Source organism: Corvus brachyrhynchos, unplaced genomic scaffold (genome assembly GCF_000691975.1).
Source record: "Corvus brachyrhynchos isolate BGI_N302 unplaced genomic scaffold, ASM69197v1 scaffold150, whole genome shotgun sequence".
NCBI lineage: Eukaryota > Metazoa > Chordata > Aves > Passeriformes > Corvidae > Corvus > Corvus brachyrhynchos.
The window spans coordinates 1,291,893-1,313,398 of NW_008236162.1; the positions used below are offsets into that span (position 1 = coordinate 1,291,893).

Sequence of the window (21,506 nt, forward strand, 5' to 3'; positions counted from 1 at the left end):
CTGCACAGCAGCCCAGAGCAAGGCTGGGGGTTATTTTTAGAGTCAGTGCACAAGGAAAAGTCACCCTGAGGTACAGAATGTTACCTTGAGGTGCTTCTTTTGTCTTGGCAAGAGAGAGAAGCTCTGCTATAAATGGAAACCTGGCTGCCATCTGATAACACATTTTTTATGGACTCAAGAGCAGGTATCTCCAGCCAGGAATTTTATTAGAGTGTATGGCTTATCCCAAGAGCCTTCCAGAGCTACTGGAAATCTCCCATCATTTACCAGCACATGCTGGGCTCATTCACAGATCACTCTTTATTTTGACCCCTTTGGCAGCAAGGCAGAGTTAATTCACACCACCACCTGGGGAGCTCAGTCCCAACTGCTGCTCTCTGAACAGGCAGAGGAAAGAAGGGAATTAACCTTCAATACTTAAAATTCTGACAAAACACTATCACTGACAGGCGACATTTCCACACGTGCCAGCAAACTTGTTGGGTTCAACACCGGCGCAGTCTGGATCCAATAATTGTGTGAAATGGTTTCCAGAGGCTGCACAAACATCCTGGGAGCTTGCTCTGGCAGCCTGATGGGACAGGGCTGCCACTGACACACGAGCAGCAAAATTGAAGCTGAAGCTCTCTGCCCACACACAAAAACCTGCCCGAAGAAAATGCCCTGTGCATTTCAACTCCCAGTACAAGGCCTACCGTTCTGGGTGAGTTTGGTGGAGCAGATGACCGTGGCAATCTGGAAGCTGTCCTTTGTGCTGTCCTTGGTGGGGGTGAAGTTGGCCAGAGGGTGCAGGTTTTTCCCTGAAGGAGCCTCCTTCTCCTCCATCTCCGTTTTGGTGCAAGGAAGGGTCAAATAACTCTTGGCATCTTCCATTTTCTTGTTGTCACCCTGTTGGTTGGACACAGCAGAGAGAAGGGTCACGTCCCAGTGAAAAGCAGAATGGGGTTTAAGCACTTTTTAATCTCTATCAGTGTTTGGATTTCTGATATCAGGGAATAAAGTGCCCATACCGCAGATGAACTGAGCTCTTTCCAAAGCTGCGGAGTTTAGGAGGATTTCCCACCCCCCACACACCTTTTGTAGTTTTCTACTGCTTGGAAAATCAGCCAGGAGAGAGCTGTGATGAGTTAAACACGAGACAAGGCTGGAAATGCCCAGGTTACCTTGTACACAATCAAATTGTGTTTGCCATCCTGCAGTGTCGTTCCATCTGCGTTCATCAGCTTCACAAAGCCCACGCCAAAAGCCCTCTCAGACCTGTCCCTGGCTGCCAACAGGAGAAATCTTCATTAGGAATGGCCTTATTCACATCCTACAATCCAAAATGCAGCCCTCCAACCACATCAGCAGCTTTATTGAACAGCTAACTGCAGCTACACAAGCACATCCTCCCTGGAGCATGTCACACACAGTTTCAGAGGTTTTTGTGCTGATAGATGAACAGATTAATGGTTGGACGCCTTCATCTTCCAGGTCTTTTCTAACCTTAACAATTCAATGATGCTCTGATATAGAATTCTATGGATATTTTGGTTGGGATTTAGGTTTGTGAGCTGTGGATGTGGAAGGACATCACTGCCTCCATAACCAGGTGCCTTTGAGAGCCTTTCAATGGCTGAGTCTCACATTATTAATCCAGTTTCAGGGCTCTGAAGTGATCTGATGGAATTTCTGGGTCTAACTCTCTCATCAGCCTTTCATTAACCTAATTACAAATCCTCCTATAGGAAGATCATTAGGAGCCCACCAGGCCTCGCAGTGAATTTTGTGAAATAAATTGAAAGCAACACCCTACACTGAGAAGCCAAAGCAGTAACAAACATTGGTAACTGTCTTTTGGGGGGCTAAAATATTGCTCCTTATCAAATTTCAGTTTCAGAAGAAGACCAGCACCAAACCTCAGCTACAAACAATTTGAATGCCTTTTTTTTTTTACTTCCCGCAAAACCAGGAATAAGTAAACTCAGCAAAAAAAAAAAAAAAATCCACAACACTGGGAACAGCAATGCAAGTTCTACACTCAGTGGGAGTGGGAAGAGCACAGCCACCCTGCAGGTGTCCCTCCCTGGTACTCACACTCCTGGGACGAGCGGTGACGGAACGTGAACCTCAGGTGGCAGCGACTGACTTCCTCTATGGCAATGGCCACCTGCAGGGGAGAGCACCATGAAAACACAGCATTTTCCCTGTCCCCAGCCACTGCCCAGCAGGTTCTGGTGCTGAGGCAGCTGCTGGTTCTAAAGGAGTCCTGGTTTCTACACGAAGGCAGGAGCACAGTGAATGACAGAGCCGTACCTTGACGGTCTCGTACCAGCAGGGCTGCTTGACTTGGTAATACACCACAGACTTGTACTCAGAGACTCCCTCGTAGCCAGCACCAGGGTGGATGGCTTTCTTTGGGCAAAACCACAAGGGGATGGGGGAGAAAGGTAAATATGGAGCATTTTGATGGTAAATCTTCAGAGGGCGTCAGAGGTTGTCCTACCTCCTGCAGGTTCCCGTCCTCGTCGTGCACAGACATGGTGACCTCGACGTTCTTGGGGGTTTTCTTCTTGCCTTTGTCAAACTCCCCCTGGATCAGGGTGACGTAGATGTCATTCCGAACATCACCTGCAATTCCCAGTGTTCAACGAGCTGGTTTCTCATTCCCAGTTCAACAGGTTAACATTAACATCCTTGGCTGCCACGTTTATCCTCATTTTCTTCTTAACTTTTTGCTCATTAACGACACCCGACATAAAATTATTTCATCCCCATCTCAAATTACACAAAATCTTTTAAAAAGAACCATTTTCCTTTTTATAAACCTCTGTCCTTATGTATTTTTTTAACTTAATGAGCCCTGTAGGGTTAAATCCACTCTGAACGGGTGGGTCAAAGCCATATGCAACAAAAATCCCTTTGACTAAAGAGAATTTTCTCCCAAAAACTCCATAAACCATCACTTTACCATAAGAAAGGAAACTCATGTTTTCACTTCTTGTTACAAAAAAATAAAAAAAAATCTGGAAATTTGAAGAAAAAGAAGAAGTTTTCAGATAAAAATTAATCTTCTTTTTTTAATAAATCTTTTTGTGACAGAAATTCTAGAATTTCAGGTGGCTCTTTCACTCCCTGGAATGTGGAGGCACACGGCACCTACCAGGAAGGATGATCTCAGGGAACCCCATTTTTCGAGCCACTGCAGTGGATCTGTCTACGAGGTGGGAAAAATCCTTCTGAACCTGAGCCAGATCCCCAGGGAGCAGCTTCAGAGAGACCCAGAGACCTAAGAAAAGGGAGATAACACTTGTTTACTGCAAAAAATGTTACAAGCCCATGAAATTTAAGCCCGGGCTTCCAGAAAACTGTGCTTTCATGAGAACTCCATGTCCCCAGCTGGTTCTCTCTTGCCCAGTTCTCCACCTCCCTAATGCTGAGTAAGACCTTACTGGGCAAGAAGATTCTCTGAAGTAAACCCCAAACTTTCAGAGATTAATATTGTGTGTCTTTGACCCAAGGAAGACCAGAAAAATCTGGAATAATGTGATTTAACCCCAAAACCATTTGGGATACACAAATATCCAATTTTACCAATATTTCAAGCCCATAAAACGGTTTTATTTTAAACGTGTTAAAATATATTGACCTTACACATATTACTAGCAAGCAAGAGAGGAGCTGGAGGAGCTGTTCCCATGCAAGTTTTATCTGGTTTTATCTGGATTTGAGCTCCACGTGGTGGGGTGACAAAGGGACAGCCATGGCACAGAGCACACACTGGGCTCGGGGAAGGGACTGAACTCCACTAAACCTTGATCCCTGGACTTTCACCACGCATTTATTCCCCTGGAGAGCAGGGAACCCTCCCCAGCCCGGGTCACACCTTGGCCTTTGTGGTTGACCTCCTTGGCAGCGATGACTTTGTTGAAGACAGAGGTGAGGGGCTCGTTCTCGCCGATGACGTGGGAGGTGATCAGGGGGGACATGATGAGCTGGCGCTGCCTGATGTAGGTCTCCATGGCAATCCTGGGCAGGAGGGCCACAAAAACGGGATCAGGAAGCAGGACAGACTGACACCAAGCATATACGAGGAGAGGGTTGGCCAACAGCCGGCTGTTTTCCAAACAAATGTGAGGGTTTTTAAAGGATTCCGTGGGGATTTTCATTCCTTCACCTGCGCAAAATCCACTTAACCTTCAAACTAGGAAATCCATCACAGTTTATCCCTCAAGCCTAAGGTCAGTAACACTGACCTGAGGGTTTAAGCCCTGACTTCAGGTTTGCCTCAGAGCTGTTCCTATGCAGATTAACCATTGGTAAATTAATATAAATAAATATAAATTAATGCCTGCTGTGAGATCACCTAAGTGATGAACCCATCCCTAGTCACAAACAAGACTATTGAGGTTTGGATCTTGACCCTGACTGCATCCACAGCATCAATAATGGGGGACAAACGAGGTCTCCACAGGCTGCCCATCCTGGTGTCCAGCTGGGGGTCTGAACTCAGCCTCATTAGAGCAGAAGAAAAACGAGAAAAAGCCCCAAACCAACAAAACAAAAACCGAATCCAACAAACAAGAAAAAAAAAAAAAAAACAAAAACAAAAAACCCAAACCAAAACAATTAAAAACAAACCAACCAAAAAACCCTAAACAAATAAAAAATAACCAAACAAACACACAGAAAAAAAGTAGCAGACTAATATAATTCTTCAAGGGAAAAGCCATTCTTCCAGGCCCTGAAAGGGCAGAGGAAGAACCCCAAATCTCCCCTGAAAATACCTTGTAATAACAAATGGCTCCAACAAAAAAAAAAAAAAAAAAAAAAAAAACAAAAAAACAAAAAACCCAAACCAAAACAATTAAAAACAAACCAACCAAAAAACCCTAAACAAATAAAAAATAACCAAACAAACACACAGAAAAAAAGTAGCAGACTAATATAATTCTTCAAGGGAAAAGCCATTCTTCCAGGCCCTGAAAGGGCAGAGGAAGAACCCCAAATCTCCCCTGAAAATACCTTGTAATAACAAATGGCTGCAGCCAATGCTTTGCTATATTTAGGGCTGTAACAACAAGGCTGAGTCTACCCAAACAAGCTCCATTTTCATTACTCCAACGTGCCAAAGAACGTGAGCAGTCAGAGCAGGCAGAACAAACACACAAGTCTAACTCTCAGTGCAGAAATGCAGAACTCATTGGGGCTGGAATTTCTTCCCCAAGAAGAGGGAGAAATCCCTTCCCTACTGACTGACCCTGAGAAGGAACTGTGGGAAGGGGAGGGGCAGCGCAGGGGTCCCACACAGCAGTGACAAAGAGCTGGGTCCCTCTCAGTCTCTCTGAAAATCCTGCCCTTCAACACGCCAATAATTTTGAAAGTCTCATCCCCCAGGCCCCACAGCATTATTTTGCCCTGTGCTCCTCTTCCTCACCCCACAGAGATTCCAGCTGCCCTGCCAAAGTCCCCAAGCAATTGAGTCTGTCACAGAGACCGAGGGGAACAAAAGCTCCTGAGGGGTGCCAGAAACCTCCCCCTGCAAAGGGCTGACTCCTGCTATCAGCTGATCTGTTTGTAGAGCCCCTGGGGCTCTGCCAGGCTCCCACACAAATCTGCCCTTCCCCAAAGGACAACTGCTTTAGCCAGAGGTGGGGAGAGCTCTGGAGCCCAGTACTCACTGCTGGAAGGGGATAAAATGCTGCTTTTCCTCGTCGTCCACCTTGCCATGGATGATGTCAGTGATGTCCATCACTGCAACGACACCAGAACATCGCTCAGAGCTGCCAGGAACCCACAGAAAGCTTTCCCCTCTCAGAATGGAAACAACAAGGGTTTATCTTGGGCCAGTGTCACTCAAAACAAGGGCTCTGAGTGACATGGGATAGTGGAAGGAGTTCCTGCCATGGCAGGGGTGGAACGGGATGGGATTTAAGGTTCTTTCCAACCCCCCAAAAAATCTGGGGTTCTGTGACAGCAATAGAGGGCATCACTCTCATTTTAACTTTTTGTTGATGTGCAGGTCAGCCCTCAGCAGTGAGTGTGAATAACCTGAATACACTCTGGTAAAACACACCCTCTGAGAAAAACCAGGTGGGACTGGGGCATTTCAAGGCAAAGAAATTCCACTTATATTCAAATGCTGCTTCTTTGCAAATTGATTTCCACCCTCGATTTCGAGCAAGTCCCTTCACAAGAAATCCCAGGAATAAAATAAGAATTGGGAGTCTGGGTCCTTTAGAACCCGCAGCTTTATCCCATGAGGAGCAAATCCCTCTCTGATAAGGCCCTGATAAGTCTGCTGCAGCCGTGGCAGCCTGTTGTCTCTGTCGGAGGAGACAAAAGTGAGCAGTGACAGTGTTTGATCTCCGGCTACAACCTTCATTCAAGGTCCTGCAGGGGACAATTTCTCCACTCTGGAGCAGAGATGCTGCCCCTGGTAGCTCCCAGCTGTGCTGGCATTTACAGCACACAGTTCCCAGCTCCCAGCCCACTGTCCCAGTCCCTCCCTGGGTTTACTGGGCCGTGCTGGTGTCCCCCAGGCCTGAGGCCCCACCTGCCACGCCGAAGGGCCTGCGGAGCCCGCAGGTGTGCTTCTTGCCGTCCTTCAGCTCCATGTGCCCCACCCGCACGATCTGGCACACCAGGCTGATCCTGGGCCTGATCAGGTCAGAACTGCTCAAGTCCTAAAAAAGATTTCAAATCAAGTTCCATCAGTGTTCTTTCTGAGTGGAAAGGAAGACACAGGGAGAGAGAGGTTTTGTTGGGTTATACACAGGTAACAATTGTGGCCTTCTGGATCTGGAGGGAGACCGTGAGGGGGATGGAGAGACCTTCATAGTGCCAGGACACAGGGAATGGTTTCCCACTGCCACAGGGCAGGGATACACAGATATTGGGAAGGAATCCTTCTCTGTGAGGGTGGGGAGGGGCTGGGATGGGATTCCCAGAGGAGCGGTGGCTGTGGTCGGGTGCGTGTCCAAGGCCAGGCTGGAGCAGCCTGGGACAGTGGGAGGTGTCCCTGCCCAGGGGAGGGGTGCCACTGGATGGGATTTAGGTCCCTCCCAATCCAACCCATCCTGGGATTCTCTGGACTTACAGTAAACACTGCTTGGAGGTTATTCAGTTTCTCAATTTCTTTAGGCATCCCATTGCTGCCCCAACGAACCAGGTAATTTTCACTGCAACGAAAGGGAGAAAAAAGAAATTTAAATTGATCAACACCTGACACTCCCCATTTCCTGGCAAAAGCCCCAAAGTATTTTGATCTTTTAGGAATACTTGACAAATCCTTTATCCCAAAATGCCTTGGAAGTGACTCATTTACTGGAGGCAGGATGGGGTGAGCCCTGGCAGCTGCTTGCCTGGACAATTCCAGCTCCTGATAACTGCAGCGATGGACACACAAGTGTTCCTGACACGGAACGGCCTCCCTGATAAAGCTCCTCATATCTTCCCCAGCTCTTTAGATGTGAACTGGCACTGACTGGACAGCACACACCATGTAAATCCATGATTTATTGGGAAACAGTTAATCAGATGCTTCATCAAGGCTTGTGACCCCAGCAGGGATAATTAAGAATATAAAGCCTATCTGGGATTTTGGCTGGTGTATCACAGAAATGCTCAGCTTTAAGAAGTAGGGCCTGGACTTCCTATCTCTCTGAAACTAATTCCAGAGTAATTGGAACTACTTTTCCCCCAACTGAGGCAGCAGCAACTAACAGAACTCGGAAACATCTGCTGGATCTCCCTTTCTAACCCCTGTTGACTTCTTCAGAATGATCACCTTGACTAAATTCCTTAAGAATCTACAAAATAAAGCCCCTACCTGATGAATTTGGAGAGATCAGGGTCGTAGAGGCTCATCAGCAGCTCTGCATCTTCCCCAATGTTGCAGACAAAGTTCTTGAAGTTCACATAGAGGCTGTACGTGTGTGTGGAGTTGAATACTGGCTGCCCCCGGAGGTCCAAACTCTGCTGCAGGGACTGCAAAGATTTTCATATTTCCATTAAATTTTGTATTTCCACGATGAACAAACACAGGAGAATTTGGTTCTGCTGCCAAAGGAGCACAACATCAAGAGGAATATAAAATACAGTGGGCGCAGTGACTGAAGAGGGCAAATCAGGGACACCAGAGGTACCTTCTCCTCCTGGATCCTCTCATCAATCCTCTTGGATGCAGTTTCGTGGGCCTTGAAGAGGGAGATGGTGCTGGTTTCATCTGGGTCCAGGATGTTCCCGTTGTCATCTCGGACAACCAGGTCCAGGCCCAGGATCCTGGACAGCCCCAGAAGACAAAAAAAAATGCCAGAATGTGTAAGAAGCAAAGATCAAATCACTGCCCAGGGCTGCCAGTGCTCAGCAACCCCACTCCTTGTAATAACCTCACTCACTGCTGGTTTTCCTGGCTCAAAATTCTCCCATTTTCCCAATAAAGGGAGAAGGAATTAGTTGGGTAACTCCATCCTAAAGTGACATCTCCCTTATTCCTGCTTAAATGGCTTTGTTTCAAAGGTGAATGAGTATTTACAAAGCTCATGGCCTGCATCTGATTGTTATTCTTGGACCTGCACCAAGGCTGACAGCAGATAAATGAGTCCTGGAGACTGCAAACCACCGAGGATTCCTATGGAATCCTGCCCCTCAGCTGCTGATAAAGCAGAGTATTTCCTCACCACCATCCAAATCCAGGCACAAACTGGGCTCCAAGGAAAAGGCCACCACGTGCCAGGATTTTTGCAGAATTAAGAGAGGAGAATTCCTGCCAAGGCGCAGAGATCCGTGGCATATCAAGGACCAACTGCCAGGTGGCCACGTTGTCATGGGGACTCAAAGCAGCCATTTCACCCTTTCCAAGGAAAAATTTAAGCCTAATTCAGTGCCTAGTTTTGCATTAAGAGCCTCTCGTGGGGTTTGGGACTCTCCCCTGCCTTCCAGGCACAGTTTGGAGCTCACCTGTTGCCATAGTCAATCTTGGCAGTGACTTTCTTCTTGAGCTCAGCCAGTTCATCCTTGGGCAGGGTCCCGGAGAGGATTTGGGATCTCCACTCTATCAGGCTGTAGGTGAGCTGCTGCACGTGCCTGAACTGAGTGGTCTTGTTGTTCTGCAGGCAAAAAAGAGGCAATTTTAAGCAAGGCAAACCTGGAAACCTCAGCTCAGCAACCCTTCCGAAATGTGTGCAGCTCCAGAACCACATGAGTTTTATTTAACTAAAAATACCTGGCCCTTTATGACACCACAAGATCAGGCCCATGCAGTAAATTCTGCAGCACTTGGCACTGCCAAGGTTTAAGTGCCTTTAAGATCTTTAAGTGTCTTTAAGGGCTTCACCTTTCGCTGGGACATTATTTCAGAAAAACCTCACCCACTAAAAATAGGCCTCTGGTGCTTTCCAGCACTTCCAGACTGCTCCAATGGAGGTTTTTTTATAAAAGGGACAGAGATATGATGTTAAACGATCACAACTGTGTTCTAGGACTCTGAACAAGACATCAAAACCTGCTTGGTGAAGAGTTCCCTCCTGCCATCCCTTCTGTTATCATCTCTAATCAATGAAAATACTTCCCAGGCCCTTTCCTGGCTGCACCCTCATAAAATCAGTCCCATCCACACACCTTGTTCCTGCACCTCCAAGCTCGAGGGCTGTAATCCAACGTGGATGTGAGGAAACCCACCCTGCTTGTGGCAATATGTGCTCAGGGAAGTAAATAAGCTTTCAGATGTTTCAGGTAAGTAATTTAAACCATTAAAAGGGAGCCCAGGCCTCACCCCCTCTCTGCCACCACTGTGAGGCAGCTCCTGGGAGGATTCTGACTCTTTTCACAGGGAAGTGCCACAAATTTGGCATTACTGGGACAGGATGAGGTCGTTCAGCTCTAAAATGCCGTGGGGAGGGTTTGGGGCCCATCTCCCCCCAGCCAGTGGCCCTTTGCTGGTGCTCACTGGGCTCTGGAGCTGTTAATGGTGAACTGCAAACCCCCCCTGCTCCCCCACAGCACAAAGAGAAGCCAGTTTCAGTTATTTCCCCATTCTCATCCCAACATGAATTATAGAAATCACTCCTATTTCCCCCACACTTAAAGGGATCAACAACAATCTTCCCTTTGATCTGGGTGAACACCAAGGTGCTGACAGGGGCTACTTGAGTTTTTAGCTGCATAGAAAGGATATCAGAGATATATTTAATAAACAAAGAAAAAACATGTTCTTTCATAAAAATACCTACAAGAGAAGGCAATCTGTGTGAATTTTCAGAGAAGACCTCAATTTGACCTGAGTTATCTCCACAGCTAATTCCTATTAACTAAAGCAATTAAAAACTCTCCCCATTTTTATATTTATTTTGCAGTGGAGATAAAGCCAATGCTGCAATGAAACCCACAGAAATTAAAGAAGTGAAATGAAATGCTGCCAAAATAAAAAATCCCCTCATGTTTCCTTTTTCTCCTCAAATGCCTCCTTCCTCCTTTAGCTTCTTTTAAAGTTCTTTTACTACGTACTGCAGGGAAAATAAAATAAACTCAAATCCATTTTAAACCACAACATTTTCCAAACCTATTTTAAGACTTATATTGGTTAAGCACAGGAACATGAAAGACTTCTGCTCATTAAAAAAACAGATTCTGAGGCTGGGATCTGAAAGTTACTCAGAAACAAAAAATGTCGGGAACAAAACTCTATTTTTACATAGTAATACCATCACGTAGAGCTTCTCATTAAATTGAGAGGGTGGAACAAATTCTTGTGGTTTCATGGCACACAAACACAACGTATTTGTGGCCTGGTGAAATTTCCAATAGGAAAATTTGCTCTGGGTGCACTGAGTGATTAGAGCTCATTTAAACTCTCTCTTCTTAATTAAAGTACTGGAGCCCATTCTACACAGGCTGAACTCATTACCGCTTGAAGAAAAATCAAGTTTGACTTTTTAATTTGCCTTAATCACCTTTAAAATAAGGCAACTCACTGTGGGCTCATTTCTTTGAGCAAGGAGCACCTACTGGAGGAAAATCCCCACATCTCTGCAGGGCCTCGGCTTGTGACACTGCTGAGGTGACTCCTGTGGTCAGGGATTTAGGACACGAGAGCTCCTTTAGGACACTGAGAGCTCCAGACATGGGAGGCCTTGGAGCAGCCAAGAAATTCCTTCTGTGAGGCAGCTCCTGCTCTGGGACAGGGACAGGACCTAGTGAAGGGCTGGAGCTGGGCCAGGGAGGGTCAGCTTGGATTTTAGGGAAAGGTTCTTCCCCCCGAGGCTGCTGGGCACTGCCCAGGCTCCCCAGGGAATGGGCACGGCCCCGAGGCTGCCAGAGCTCCAGGAGCGTTGGGACAGCGCTGCCAGGGATGCCCAGGGTGGGATTTTGGGGTGTCTGTGCAGGGCCAGGGGCTGGATTGATGGTCCCAGGACATTCTATGATGTGGCTTTTGACAAGTTGCATCTCCCCCCACAACACATCCCTGATTCTCTCCCTTTGCCTGCTCCCTGTCTGGGCCCAGGACACTCCGGGTAGGGATCAGCCAGTCCATGAGATACCTACAGCATTCCTGGCACAGCAGAGCTCAGCCCTGCCTAAAGCTGGGCCCAAACTCCACAGTTCTGTGCCCAGCTGGGTTTTCCTGCCCTCACACAGGGCTGACACAGGACAGGCAAAGCCAGAGCCTGGATTTTCCAGGTGAGCTGTGACTCCCACCCCGCCCTGACACGGTGCCAGTGTGACCTGTGCCAGTCCCTGGCTGCCACCCACAGCTCTCTGAGCCCAGGGAACCCCACCTCAGTCCTGTGATCCCACACCTGCCAGCAGAACACTCTGAGCCCCTCTCAAGCCCCATTTTACCATTTGGTTCTGCACCATCCAGAGGCACAGAGTGCCCTGCACAGAGCCCAGCTCAGCTCAGCTCACCTGGGAAAAACATCAACCCCTGAGGAGAACTCACCACGTACAGCTTGTGCCAGATCACTGCCCACTCCCTCAGCGTGGAGGTGAGCTCCTGGCCAAGGGGCAGCTCACTGGGAATCACTGTTTCGTGTTGCCTGGAGAGAGAAAAAGGAGAAAATCAGAGAAAGGTTTCACACTCAGAGTTAAAACTTAACAGAAAACACCCTTTTCTTATAAATATATAAATGGAAATACCAGAGGGGTTGATTTTCACACAATTCACTCACACATGATGTCAAGACCCTTAAGTTGTTCTCAACACACACATCCACATTCATCATTCATTTTTAATGCAAAATGCTTCAAGCTCCTTTCACTCCTGTTATTCCCAGTGGATCCATCCCAAAATCAGGATAAAGAGACAGAAATTAAGTTTGGAAGAACCCCCACTAGCAACAGTAACAGTCACTTGAAAATAGAAGTTAAAAAAAGAAGTGTTTTATAAAGTTCCTTCCTTTGCAGCCGCTGTTTTGCTCTCACTTAACGAGCACAGACCCAGCTCGAGGAATCCAAGGAGGAGTCATTTCCTCCAGTGTTTTCCAAGACAGGAAGGAATCCACGCTCCTGCTGGGCCTTGGCTGCGAGCAGGAGTCTGTTATGACTTGCAGGAGACCCCAGAGGAGCTGGACTGACCCTCCCCACTACTGACTTGTCCAGCAGAGACATTTCATTCTGCAAATCATCTCCTGCTCCCCTACTCCCAACTGCTCCGGTCTGTCAGTGCTCTGAAAATGAATTTGTGCAGCTCTAGTCCAGCACAGGAGGTACACCTCATGTTTGTGACAACAACAGCTACTTAAATTGGTTATTTTGGGGTTTAAATGGAATGAAATTCCCTCGGTTTTGCTGCCAAAGAAGTGCCAACCTACCCCCGGTCCTTCACGATGGCCTCTTTTAAATGGATATAAGTTTCTGGGAAAATGCCCTAAAAATACAGAGAGAAATGAAATAAATCAATCCTGCTGTGGGATAGGATGTGACAAGAATATATTTAATACAAAGCAGGGGAAAGGAGCGAGAAATGTCCCAGTATGCCAGGAAAAAAGGACAGGGAGGAGCAGCAGGTTCCATACTGCCAACTCAGAGAAGCTGATTCCTCGTTTTGCCCTAACAACCCTCATCTTCCTGCAGGAAATGCTGAAAATCCCTGAAAATTCACAGTCATTGCCACGGCGCGTTGCTGGAGTCCTCTGTCAGGCTGCCCTGTGCTCCCTAGCAAAGCTCCCACCACCGGAACCTGCAGAAATGCTCAAATTTTTGTTGTTACAGAGAAACCTTCCAGGAATGCTGGAATCCTTTTCTGTTCGCTTTGCACTCCTCTCTATCCCTGAAAACAGAGGCTGTGAGGATGCTACCACAAGAGAGGTGCCAGCATTCCTAGGGAAACCTGGATTTCCAGGCAGCTTCCAGCCCAAGCAGCTTTTTGAGCAGCTTGGCTCAGGCCCAGGGATGTGTAATTCTGGAATACTTTCCAGTCAAAACTCTGATATTCCCATTAAATATAACTAATGCTGGATGTGCACAGGTCCAAGAGCATCATAATAAAGCAATAAACTCATGTATGGAAATGGGAACAGTTAATTTTGAAAGTTCCAACTGCATTCCTTGTGCTTCCAGTGGAGGAATACCCAACTCATGGCTCTGAACCTTCAGCTCAAGGCCATTTATTTCTGTCAGAGGAAAGAACACAGTGCCCAGGAGTCCTGTGTGATGTCAAGACAAGAAATACAGCAGTTGTCAGCACCAGATGGGGTCTGGAAAGGCGTGAGATTAAAATTTAGAGTCACCCAAAAGTGAGGTCGTACCTTCTTGGATTTATTTCGCAGTGTGTATCCTCGGTACCAGCCTGGCAAAGCAAACACAGATATTTTATTTAACTATTCCCTGCTGACAGCAATTAAATACAAATTGTAATTCTCACCACCTTTCTACAGCATCAATTCATTGATCTTCTCATTTGGGACCCACTCCTGTGAAGACACCTCAGTTTGCAGGAGCTGAGCTCCCTGCCCTGGCACAAATCCTGTTTATCAATATTACCTTGGCAAGAGCTAAAAACTGTAAGATAAAAGTAATAATTGTGATGCCCAGGCCTCAGGGGCAAATGTCACTGAGACAACATTTCTCCTCTCTTTGGCACCTGGGGTTTAACGAGGATTTCCATGGAATGGGTTGGGTTGGGAGGGACATTAAAGCCCCCCCAAGGAGATTATGTCCAGCTGAGTGGCAGCATCAAGAAGGCAAAGAGCTTTAAGGGAATAATCAGGCACAGAAGAGAGGAGGGGAGGCTGGTTTCTTTGGGTTTGTTTTCAATTTTTTTTTTGTGGTTTTGTGGTCATTCCCCCCATATTGCTGTATTTATCAAAGAAGTTTCCATAGGGAACCATGGTCTGACCCTCCTCGACCATAAATCAGAGCTTAGAATGGTTTAATTTGTATTTTATTGAGGATTCTTACATGCATGTGGTCGTGTTTTGCCATTTATTTATTTTCTGGAGTGCAGTTCTGTCCCTCTTTCTCTAGAGGAACCTCAGCCACACAACCTCCAATAATCCAGTAATAAGTTCGGAGGAAAGAAGAAATTCCATTTCTTTCCACAGGAGGAAAACAAGATTACCCATTGCTCATGGAGCAATGGATGAGGTCCTGGATTAGGGATGAGCAGATTTAGGTTCTATTTTTATCCAAGTTGTCATTAATTGAACAGGAAAGCACAAATTACTCAGGGTGGGATACAGAGCTCATGGAATTTATCAGGAGTGATTCCAATCCCATTTGACACATTCAGCCCTTCGACAGCACAACTTCCTCCTGTTTCAGAGGGCCCCTTGGCATTGCCCCCATTCCTGTAAAATATTTTGCAATCATTGCATAAAAGCATGTTGGGCCTGATTATGCAAAGCTGTTCCTGCAAGCACCTCGTGCGACTTTTATCAGAATTCTGCTCCCATTTTCAATAACTTGATCCATCACTTTAACAGGAACATCAATCTTTGGGCAGTGGTCGATTAATTACATGATTTCTTCTTAAAAAAACCCCAAGTCTGCTTAAATTTTCAGAGGAACAAGAGAATGTTTAAGTATTTGAGTGGTTTCCCCAAGCAGAGATGGGCTAAAAATGGAGAAAAGGTTTTCCAGTTGATGATGACAGGGAAAATTTCAGCTGCTACAACGTTCAGACTGAAATCTGAGTGAAAACACACAAAAAAGCAGACTTGCAAGGTGGTATCAAAAAATCTGGGGTTGTTGTTTTGTTGGGGTTTTTTTAACGGACCAGGTCCTCAATTTTACCTTTCATTACATGGATTTTATGCAGTATGGAAAAGGAAAATCTAAGGAAAATACTCAAACGATGATAAGTTCTCCCCGGTGACGCAAGCCCAAGGCACGTGCTGGACCACAGGGTCCTTGTTCCTCCTCCTCGGGGCCCTGTCCTGTCCCACAGCACACTCAGGGCATTGCTTCACCCTGCACAGCGATGGCTGCAAGCAGGAACCAATTCAAGGTAAACTCCTTTCCAGCAGAAGCAGACACTGCCAGGGGTCAGTGAGCACACATTCCTTCCACCCACAGCACGGCTTTTCCCACAGCTTCCCTGAAATACTACAGTTAATGATAATAATGATAAATCCTGTGGATTAGGAGAGATTCCCCTCAACAGCCAAGTGTCCTCCCAGCTCCCTGCTCAAGGACAGACTCCCTGCGCTGGAGCAGCCTCCAAAATCCTGGAGACAGCAAGTTTCCCTTCTTTTCTTGGATTCTGCAGCACGTGCAGAGCGCTGAATCCTTGGCAAGCAGAGGAGCAGGCACTGCCTGTCTTGTTATCAGGGGAAGGAGAAATTTTGTACAAACACCTCGTGCCCTTCTTCGGACACAGAGAGTAAAATGTGCTCTGCAGTGTGAGACCTGAACAAACAGCCCTGGGCTCTGCAGAGGGTTTGGCTGTATTTGCTTTAAAGGGAAAGCGATCCAAGAAAAGATCTGAGAGCTGTCAGGTGTCCCTACACAGATTGTGTCTGGCACAGAGAAGCATCCCTGAAAGGTTTTCCATCCCTGGACGTGTCCAAGGCCACACTGGAGCAACCTGGGACAGGGGAAGGTGTCCCTGCCCATGGGAGGGGGTGGCACTGGATGATTTTAAAGTCCCTTCCAACCCAAACCATTCCATGATTCCACGGACATCAGCTTGTGCTGGGAATATTTGGAACCTTCAGTTCAAACTCCTCAGCCTGTGGTTTCCCTCTGTCCTTCCCTATGTCCTTTGTCCAAGCTGGAGCTGCATTTCCAGGGGTGTCACCCCCTGATGGATCCCTGGCACAGGGGAGCTGCAGGGAAGAAAAATTCATCACCCTCTGTGTTATCACCCCCTGGGTTATCACCCCCTTATCTCCTCTGGTGCACTCAGCATCCACCCCAACTGCATCAGCCCAACTGGGGCTTGGAAAACATGAGGCAAAGTGTGCTCAGAACAGGGGAAAACAGAACTTAACTGACAGAAGGGCAGTGCCAGAGCCTCGCCCAAATCTGGGTGGGATTTTGGGGTGTGAGTGCAGGGCCAGGGCTTGGCCTGGAGGATCCCTGGGGGTCACTTCCCCTCAGGATATTTTGTGATCCCAGCCTTTGCAAGAGGCTGCTGTGTGGCAGCACACCCGAGCGAGGATTGTGCAACTCAGAGGGGTTTCCTGGCACTGAGAGGCAGCCCAGGAGCAGCTCCCGACTGCAGGGACTGCCCGGAGGGTTTGGGAGCCACCTCAGGAGAGGTTTGTGCAGCCCACAGCTGCCCCAAAGCGCACCCAAAATTCCCTTTATTGCCTCTGCCTCTCACCCAGCTCCTGCAGCAGCTCGGCTCTATCAGTGCAGCGTCTCCCAGCCCCGGGAGCTCGATAACATTTACTGCTAACACCAAATCCCAGCAGAGCCCCGGGATTGCCACCTCCCCACAGGGAACTGTGCACTTGGATCCCTGCAGAGCCGGCAGAGCCAAATCCCCGAGCACAAAGAGCTCCACGTGTGACACCTGGCTGAGAAACCCACTGCTGCTGCTGCAAACTGGGAAAGGCAGGGATGCTCCGGAGAGCCGGGAAGGAACAGCCCTGGGGACACTGTGGGGACTCGTGGGAGATGCTCCTGAGCACCCCGAGCTGGGGAATGACACCAAGGTGCTCCCAGGGGCTGCTACCTCTACATGAGAGCCCCCGGACAATCCTAGAACTCCCCTGAATTCCCTAAGGAATGTCACTGACAGCCTACGGAGTGCCCTCAGCCAGGGGTAACTGACAGTGACCCAAAAAATGGCTCCACGGGGCATCTCCCAGCCCCCCAAAAATGACTCCACAGGGCACCTCCCAAACCCAAAAAATTATTTCACAGGGCGTCTTCCAGCCCTAAAAAATGACTCCACAGGGCATCTCCCAGCCCCCCAAAAAAATCACTTTATAGGGAATTTCCCAGCCCCCAAAATGACTTCATGAGGCTTCTCCCAGCCCCAGAAAATTACTCCACAGGGCATCTCCAGCCATTCCTCCCACAGAGCCACCGCCCTGGTGACATGGAAACTCTTCCTAAGTCGAGGTTTGTGTATCCAGATAAGAGCAGTGATTAGAGAACAAAACCCGTTTTTATCAGCTCTATTGGTGAGCAGGCAGCATTAGCATGAAAAGGAGCAGAAAAAGCTTCCTGTGAGAACATTTATCCTCAAAACCAGACCCACAGAGAGCTGGGAACATAGCTGAGAGCCGATCTCCGGAAAAAGAGACTGGGGAAGACGCGAGAAGTTCCTCCCAGGCAGACAGAATATCAGAGTTGGGAGGGTTGGAGGTGAATTTATGGGGAATTAGGGCAGACCCACAGCAGAGTCACCATCTGTGCATCTTCTCCTGTACACTCACAACTGTCTGGTCTGGATTTCTGGCTGCTCTTTCTGGGAAAAGAGATTTTTGGTGCCCTGCAGGAATTCCGAGGTGCCTCGGTCACAGATTTCTGTTCCCCACTGATGGCTCAGCACATGAGAACAACCACTTTCCCCCTCACGTATGAAAACATTCACGTCTTTCCCAAACTGTTCACAGGCAATTTTCTCCTGACAAAGCTCCAAACTGGGATATTTCAGGCCAAAAAAAAAAAACCTAAGGAATGCCATTTATGTACTCATTCCCTATTCCCGCCTCTGCTGAGCTGATTACAAGAAATAGGGTTAAACAGTGATAAAAAAATAAAATACAGCGAGAAAGAAGCAGATCCCCCACAAATTTTGGGAAGTACAATGTGCCTCCTCTTCCCAAGGGAGTTTTCTATCCTCTCCCCTGGGTCTTTTTGCAGAACCAGGTCATAAATCAGCACTTTCCACAGTGATATTTCCCTTTTCCCCCTCTCCCCCCATCACAGGGTAAAGCCACGACAGAATCTCCCTGGACTGGGAGCTGCTGCCAGGTCCAGAGGATGGAAAGGGAACAACCGGCCAAGAACAAATTGCTGAAGCAGCAGCTCCCTGCTCCCAGCGCTGATCCTGGGCACAGAATCTTCCTTCAAATCGATGCTGCTTGTGAAAATAATTGGATTTCTACTTTAAGTTTTGGAGAGGGAAGCAGTGACCAGAACATTCCTTAAAGTGATTAAATGGCTCTGTTCCAGCCCTAAGATTGAAATCTTTGTCAAAGAGTCAAATTTGATACGGAGATTTGAAACACTCAAGTGCCATTTTAATCTTTAAAATAAGAATTCTGTTTTCTTTGTGGTTTACATTAAGGTATTATGAAAAATGTCCCAGTAAAGGATTGGGAAAAAAGTCTAAAAAGGGCATGGAAGCCCCATAACTGGAGCATTTTAAGAACATTGAATGCCAGTATGTGATATTACAGCTCAAAACAACACAACTTTTGAAACAATCAGCCCTTCCCTCTCCTTTTCTGTCACCCACTTAGATCAAAAACTAACTCAGGTTAAAAGAATTTTTTTTTTTAATTATTATTCTTATTTTCCAGTGGGATCAGTTCACCCCATGAGCACAAGTGCCTGGTGTGGCCCAAAGAGGAGCCAAAGCAAAGAGGTGTGGGCTGAAAACAGCAGTGAACAGCCAGAATCAAATGTTTCTTTCTCTTTTAGTGCTGCCTTGAGATATTGGTGAAACCTCACCTCGATAAACCCTGCCTGGAACAGCACAGAGATGAGAAATCCTCTGCATTTCTGCATTTTTAACACTATTTTAAAAATTAAGGGGCTGCAGCAACCACTACACACCAAATTTGTGCTTTGGGGCGTATCAGAAGTTGAAAACACAGATCTAAAATGTGAAAAATAAACTTGATTTGTTCCTATTTTCCTCTCAAACCCCCCTGAGAGCTGCACCTACCTTCATACATCTCCAGGATGTGAACGGTGTCCCCCACCTGCAGGGACAGCTCCACGTCCTGCGCAGCCTCGTAGTTGTAGATGGCTGAAAAATGAGGAGAAAAAGGGGAAAAACAGAGCCATGAGGGAATCAGGTTTGGGAATAGGCTCTCCAGAGGCAGGGGAGGGTTCGGGAAAAGGAATAAAGTGACTAAGTCGCCCTGGGTTTGGAATACACTGGAAAAGGACATCATTTACATCTATTATTATTCCCTATTTCCAGATTTTATCATGAAGAAATATTATTAACAGACAACAAAGGTGGGTTTTTACCTTCCAGACAGGCCTGTGACACCTTCTGGAGCAGCTGCACATTCCCACTTTGCCAAAATCCTGCCCACAGAGGTCACCCCCACCTCAGGCAGATCAGTTCCACAATCACCATTTTTTTGTGTTTCACAGGAGTAACTCCAGCATCAGAAAGCATCAGAAATGGGGCGTCAAAACCCACCCAATTCCAGACTAAAACATGCTCATTTCAACCCCAAATCACACTTGTTGCTGCTAAAGGCTCTGCCCAGCCAAGAAGCAATTTTAACACCAAAACCTGGGATTCTCGGCAGATTTAATCCCTCCCAAAGACAAAGTTAAGCTGGATGCTTACGGGATTTCCAGGGGGAATAGGATTAAGTGCAGGAGCTCACACTCCTGAAGTGCCTTTTCCCTGGGACTTGCTGGAGTTTCTCTGGGCAGAGCAGAGCCCTCCCCGGGGACCAGAGGAAAAAGCTGAAATTGAATTTGCTTTCAAACTGAGTAAAAAGACGTAAAATCAGTGAAATGCTTGGCTGTGGTTCCAGGAATTGATCAGCAAAGCCAGAGCAGATCAAACCCAGACCAGCTGATTTATTTAAAACACTGATTTAAGAACAGATCGCATCCTAAATGCAGCAGTGAAATCTCACACACAAAATCCCCATATTTATGTATCCAAAGCTGTTGCCTGAGCAAATTTATTGGTGAATAAGCACCACGTTTGTTTTTAAGAAAGCAAAAAAATCACCCAAACATTTTCAGGGGGGAATTCTTCAGACTTCCCAAGGTTTGTGTTTGAGGAGCTCTGGACTGGAAATCAAATCAATAAATAAATAAATAAAAACCAGAGCTCTTCTGCCAGGAAATTCCCATGAAATGCCTCCCATTTCCGTGGGGATGAGGTGCTTTGCTCCTGGCCAGGCTCCAGCACAGCCTGGGGGTTGCACCACGCCGGAAATTCACTCCCAGATCGGAGCTTTCTTCAAAACATTGTTGCTAAAAATATCCCAACAAGCAGGCCAGGGGTGAGAATCCCTGCAGGATCCCTGATCCCAGGCAGAGACATCTTCCTGTGCTGCAGGGCAGGGTTCACTCCCAGTGGCCCCGATTTATGCCGCAGACACATGGACAGTGCACTGAATCCATGATTTCCACAGGATTACAGGAATTTTACTGCATTTCTGCTCCTAAGAGCTGCTTCCACACCCGCTTTCCTCTCCCTCCCCACAAAGGGGCTGTAAACCAGGATTTTAAAGGCTGATTGCTGAGCTGGGTGTGCAGCTCAGACACCTTAAAGACCCCAGAACTGGTGCAGAAGTAAAAATTCCATTCCCATTCCAACAGAAAAATCTGGATAACGTTCCTGGCCAAAGCTGAACGTGGATGTGAAGCCTGGAATGGTCTGGGCCCACCCAGTGCCACCCCTGCCATGCCCAGGGAACACCTCCCACCGTCCCAGGCTGACGCAACCCGCATTCCTGCCCTCTGGCAGTGGGAAGCCGTTCCCTGTGTCCTGTCCCTCCATCCCCTGTCCCCAGTCCCTCTCCAGCTCTCCTGGAGCCCCTTTAGGCCCTGCAAGGGGCTCTGAGCTCTCCCTGGAGCCTTCCCTTCTCCAGGTGAACATTCCCAGCTCTCCCAGCCCAGCTCCAGAGAGGCTCCAGCCCTGGAGCATCCCCGAGCTCCCCTCTGGACTGGTGCCCCGGGTCTGTGTGGTGCCGCAGGGATTCCCACACGCGATTCCTGCACGCCCCGGCTTTTTCTGGGACAACCACTCATTATACAAACACCACGCTGCATTTTTCCCATAAATTGCTGCCCAGGGAAAGGTGGGTGGACACAGGCCCGGCCTTTCTGCTGGAACACAGAGTGAATTCAGCCCAAAGAGCACCAGGGAGGACCCAGCCGTTCCCTTCCCCTTCCTACAGATCACAGCAGCCGCAAGACCG

General features: G+C 47.6%; 1 protein-coding gene across 1 annotated transcript in view; it reads right to left on the reverse strand.

Annotated features, from left to right (window-relative positions):
* Nucleotides 1–21,506, reverse strand: part of DOCK5 (dedicator of cytokinesis 5) — a 71,294-nt gene that overhangs the window by 35,155 nt on the left and 14,633 nt on the right. The window contains exons 2-18 of the mRNA XM_008632863.2: nt 19,271–19,354; nt 13,728–13,768; nt 12,792–12,847; nt 11,921–12,017; nt 8,941–9,089; nt 8,127–8,262; nt 7,811–7,968; nt 7,079–7,160; nt 6,536–6,665; nt 5,661–5,733; nt 3,866–4,008; nt 3,143–3,268; nt 2,486–2,610; nt 2,296–2,394; nt 2,077–2,149; nt 1,164–1,267; nt 696–888 (exon numbers count right to left, since the gene is read on the reverse strand). Coding sequence (XP_008631085.1) covers nt 696–888; nt 1,164–1,267; nt 2,077–2,149; nt 2,296–2,394; nt 2,486–2,610; nt 3,143–3,268; nt 3,866–4,008; nt 5,661–5,733; nt 6,536–6,665; nt 7,079–7,160; nt 7,811–7,968; nt 8,127–8,262; nt 8,941–9,089; nt 11,921–12,017; nt 12,792–12,847; nt 13,728–13,768; nt 19,271–19,354 — 1,869 coding nt within the window. The remainder of the gene's footprint in view (nt 1–695; nt 889–1,163; nt 1,268–2,076; nt 2,150–2,295; nt 2,395–2,485; nt 2,611–3,142; nt 3,269–3,865; nt 4,009–5,660; nt 5,734–6,535; nt 6,666–7,078; nt 7,161–7,810; nt 7,969–8,126; nt 8,263–8,940; nt 9,090–11,920; nt 12,018–12,791; nt 12,848–13,727; nt 13,769–19,270; nt 19,355–21,506) is intronic.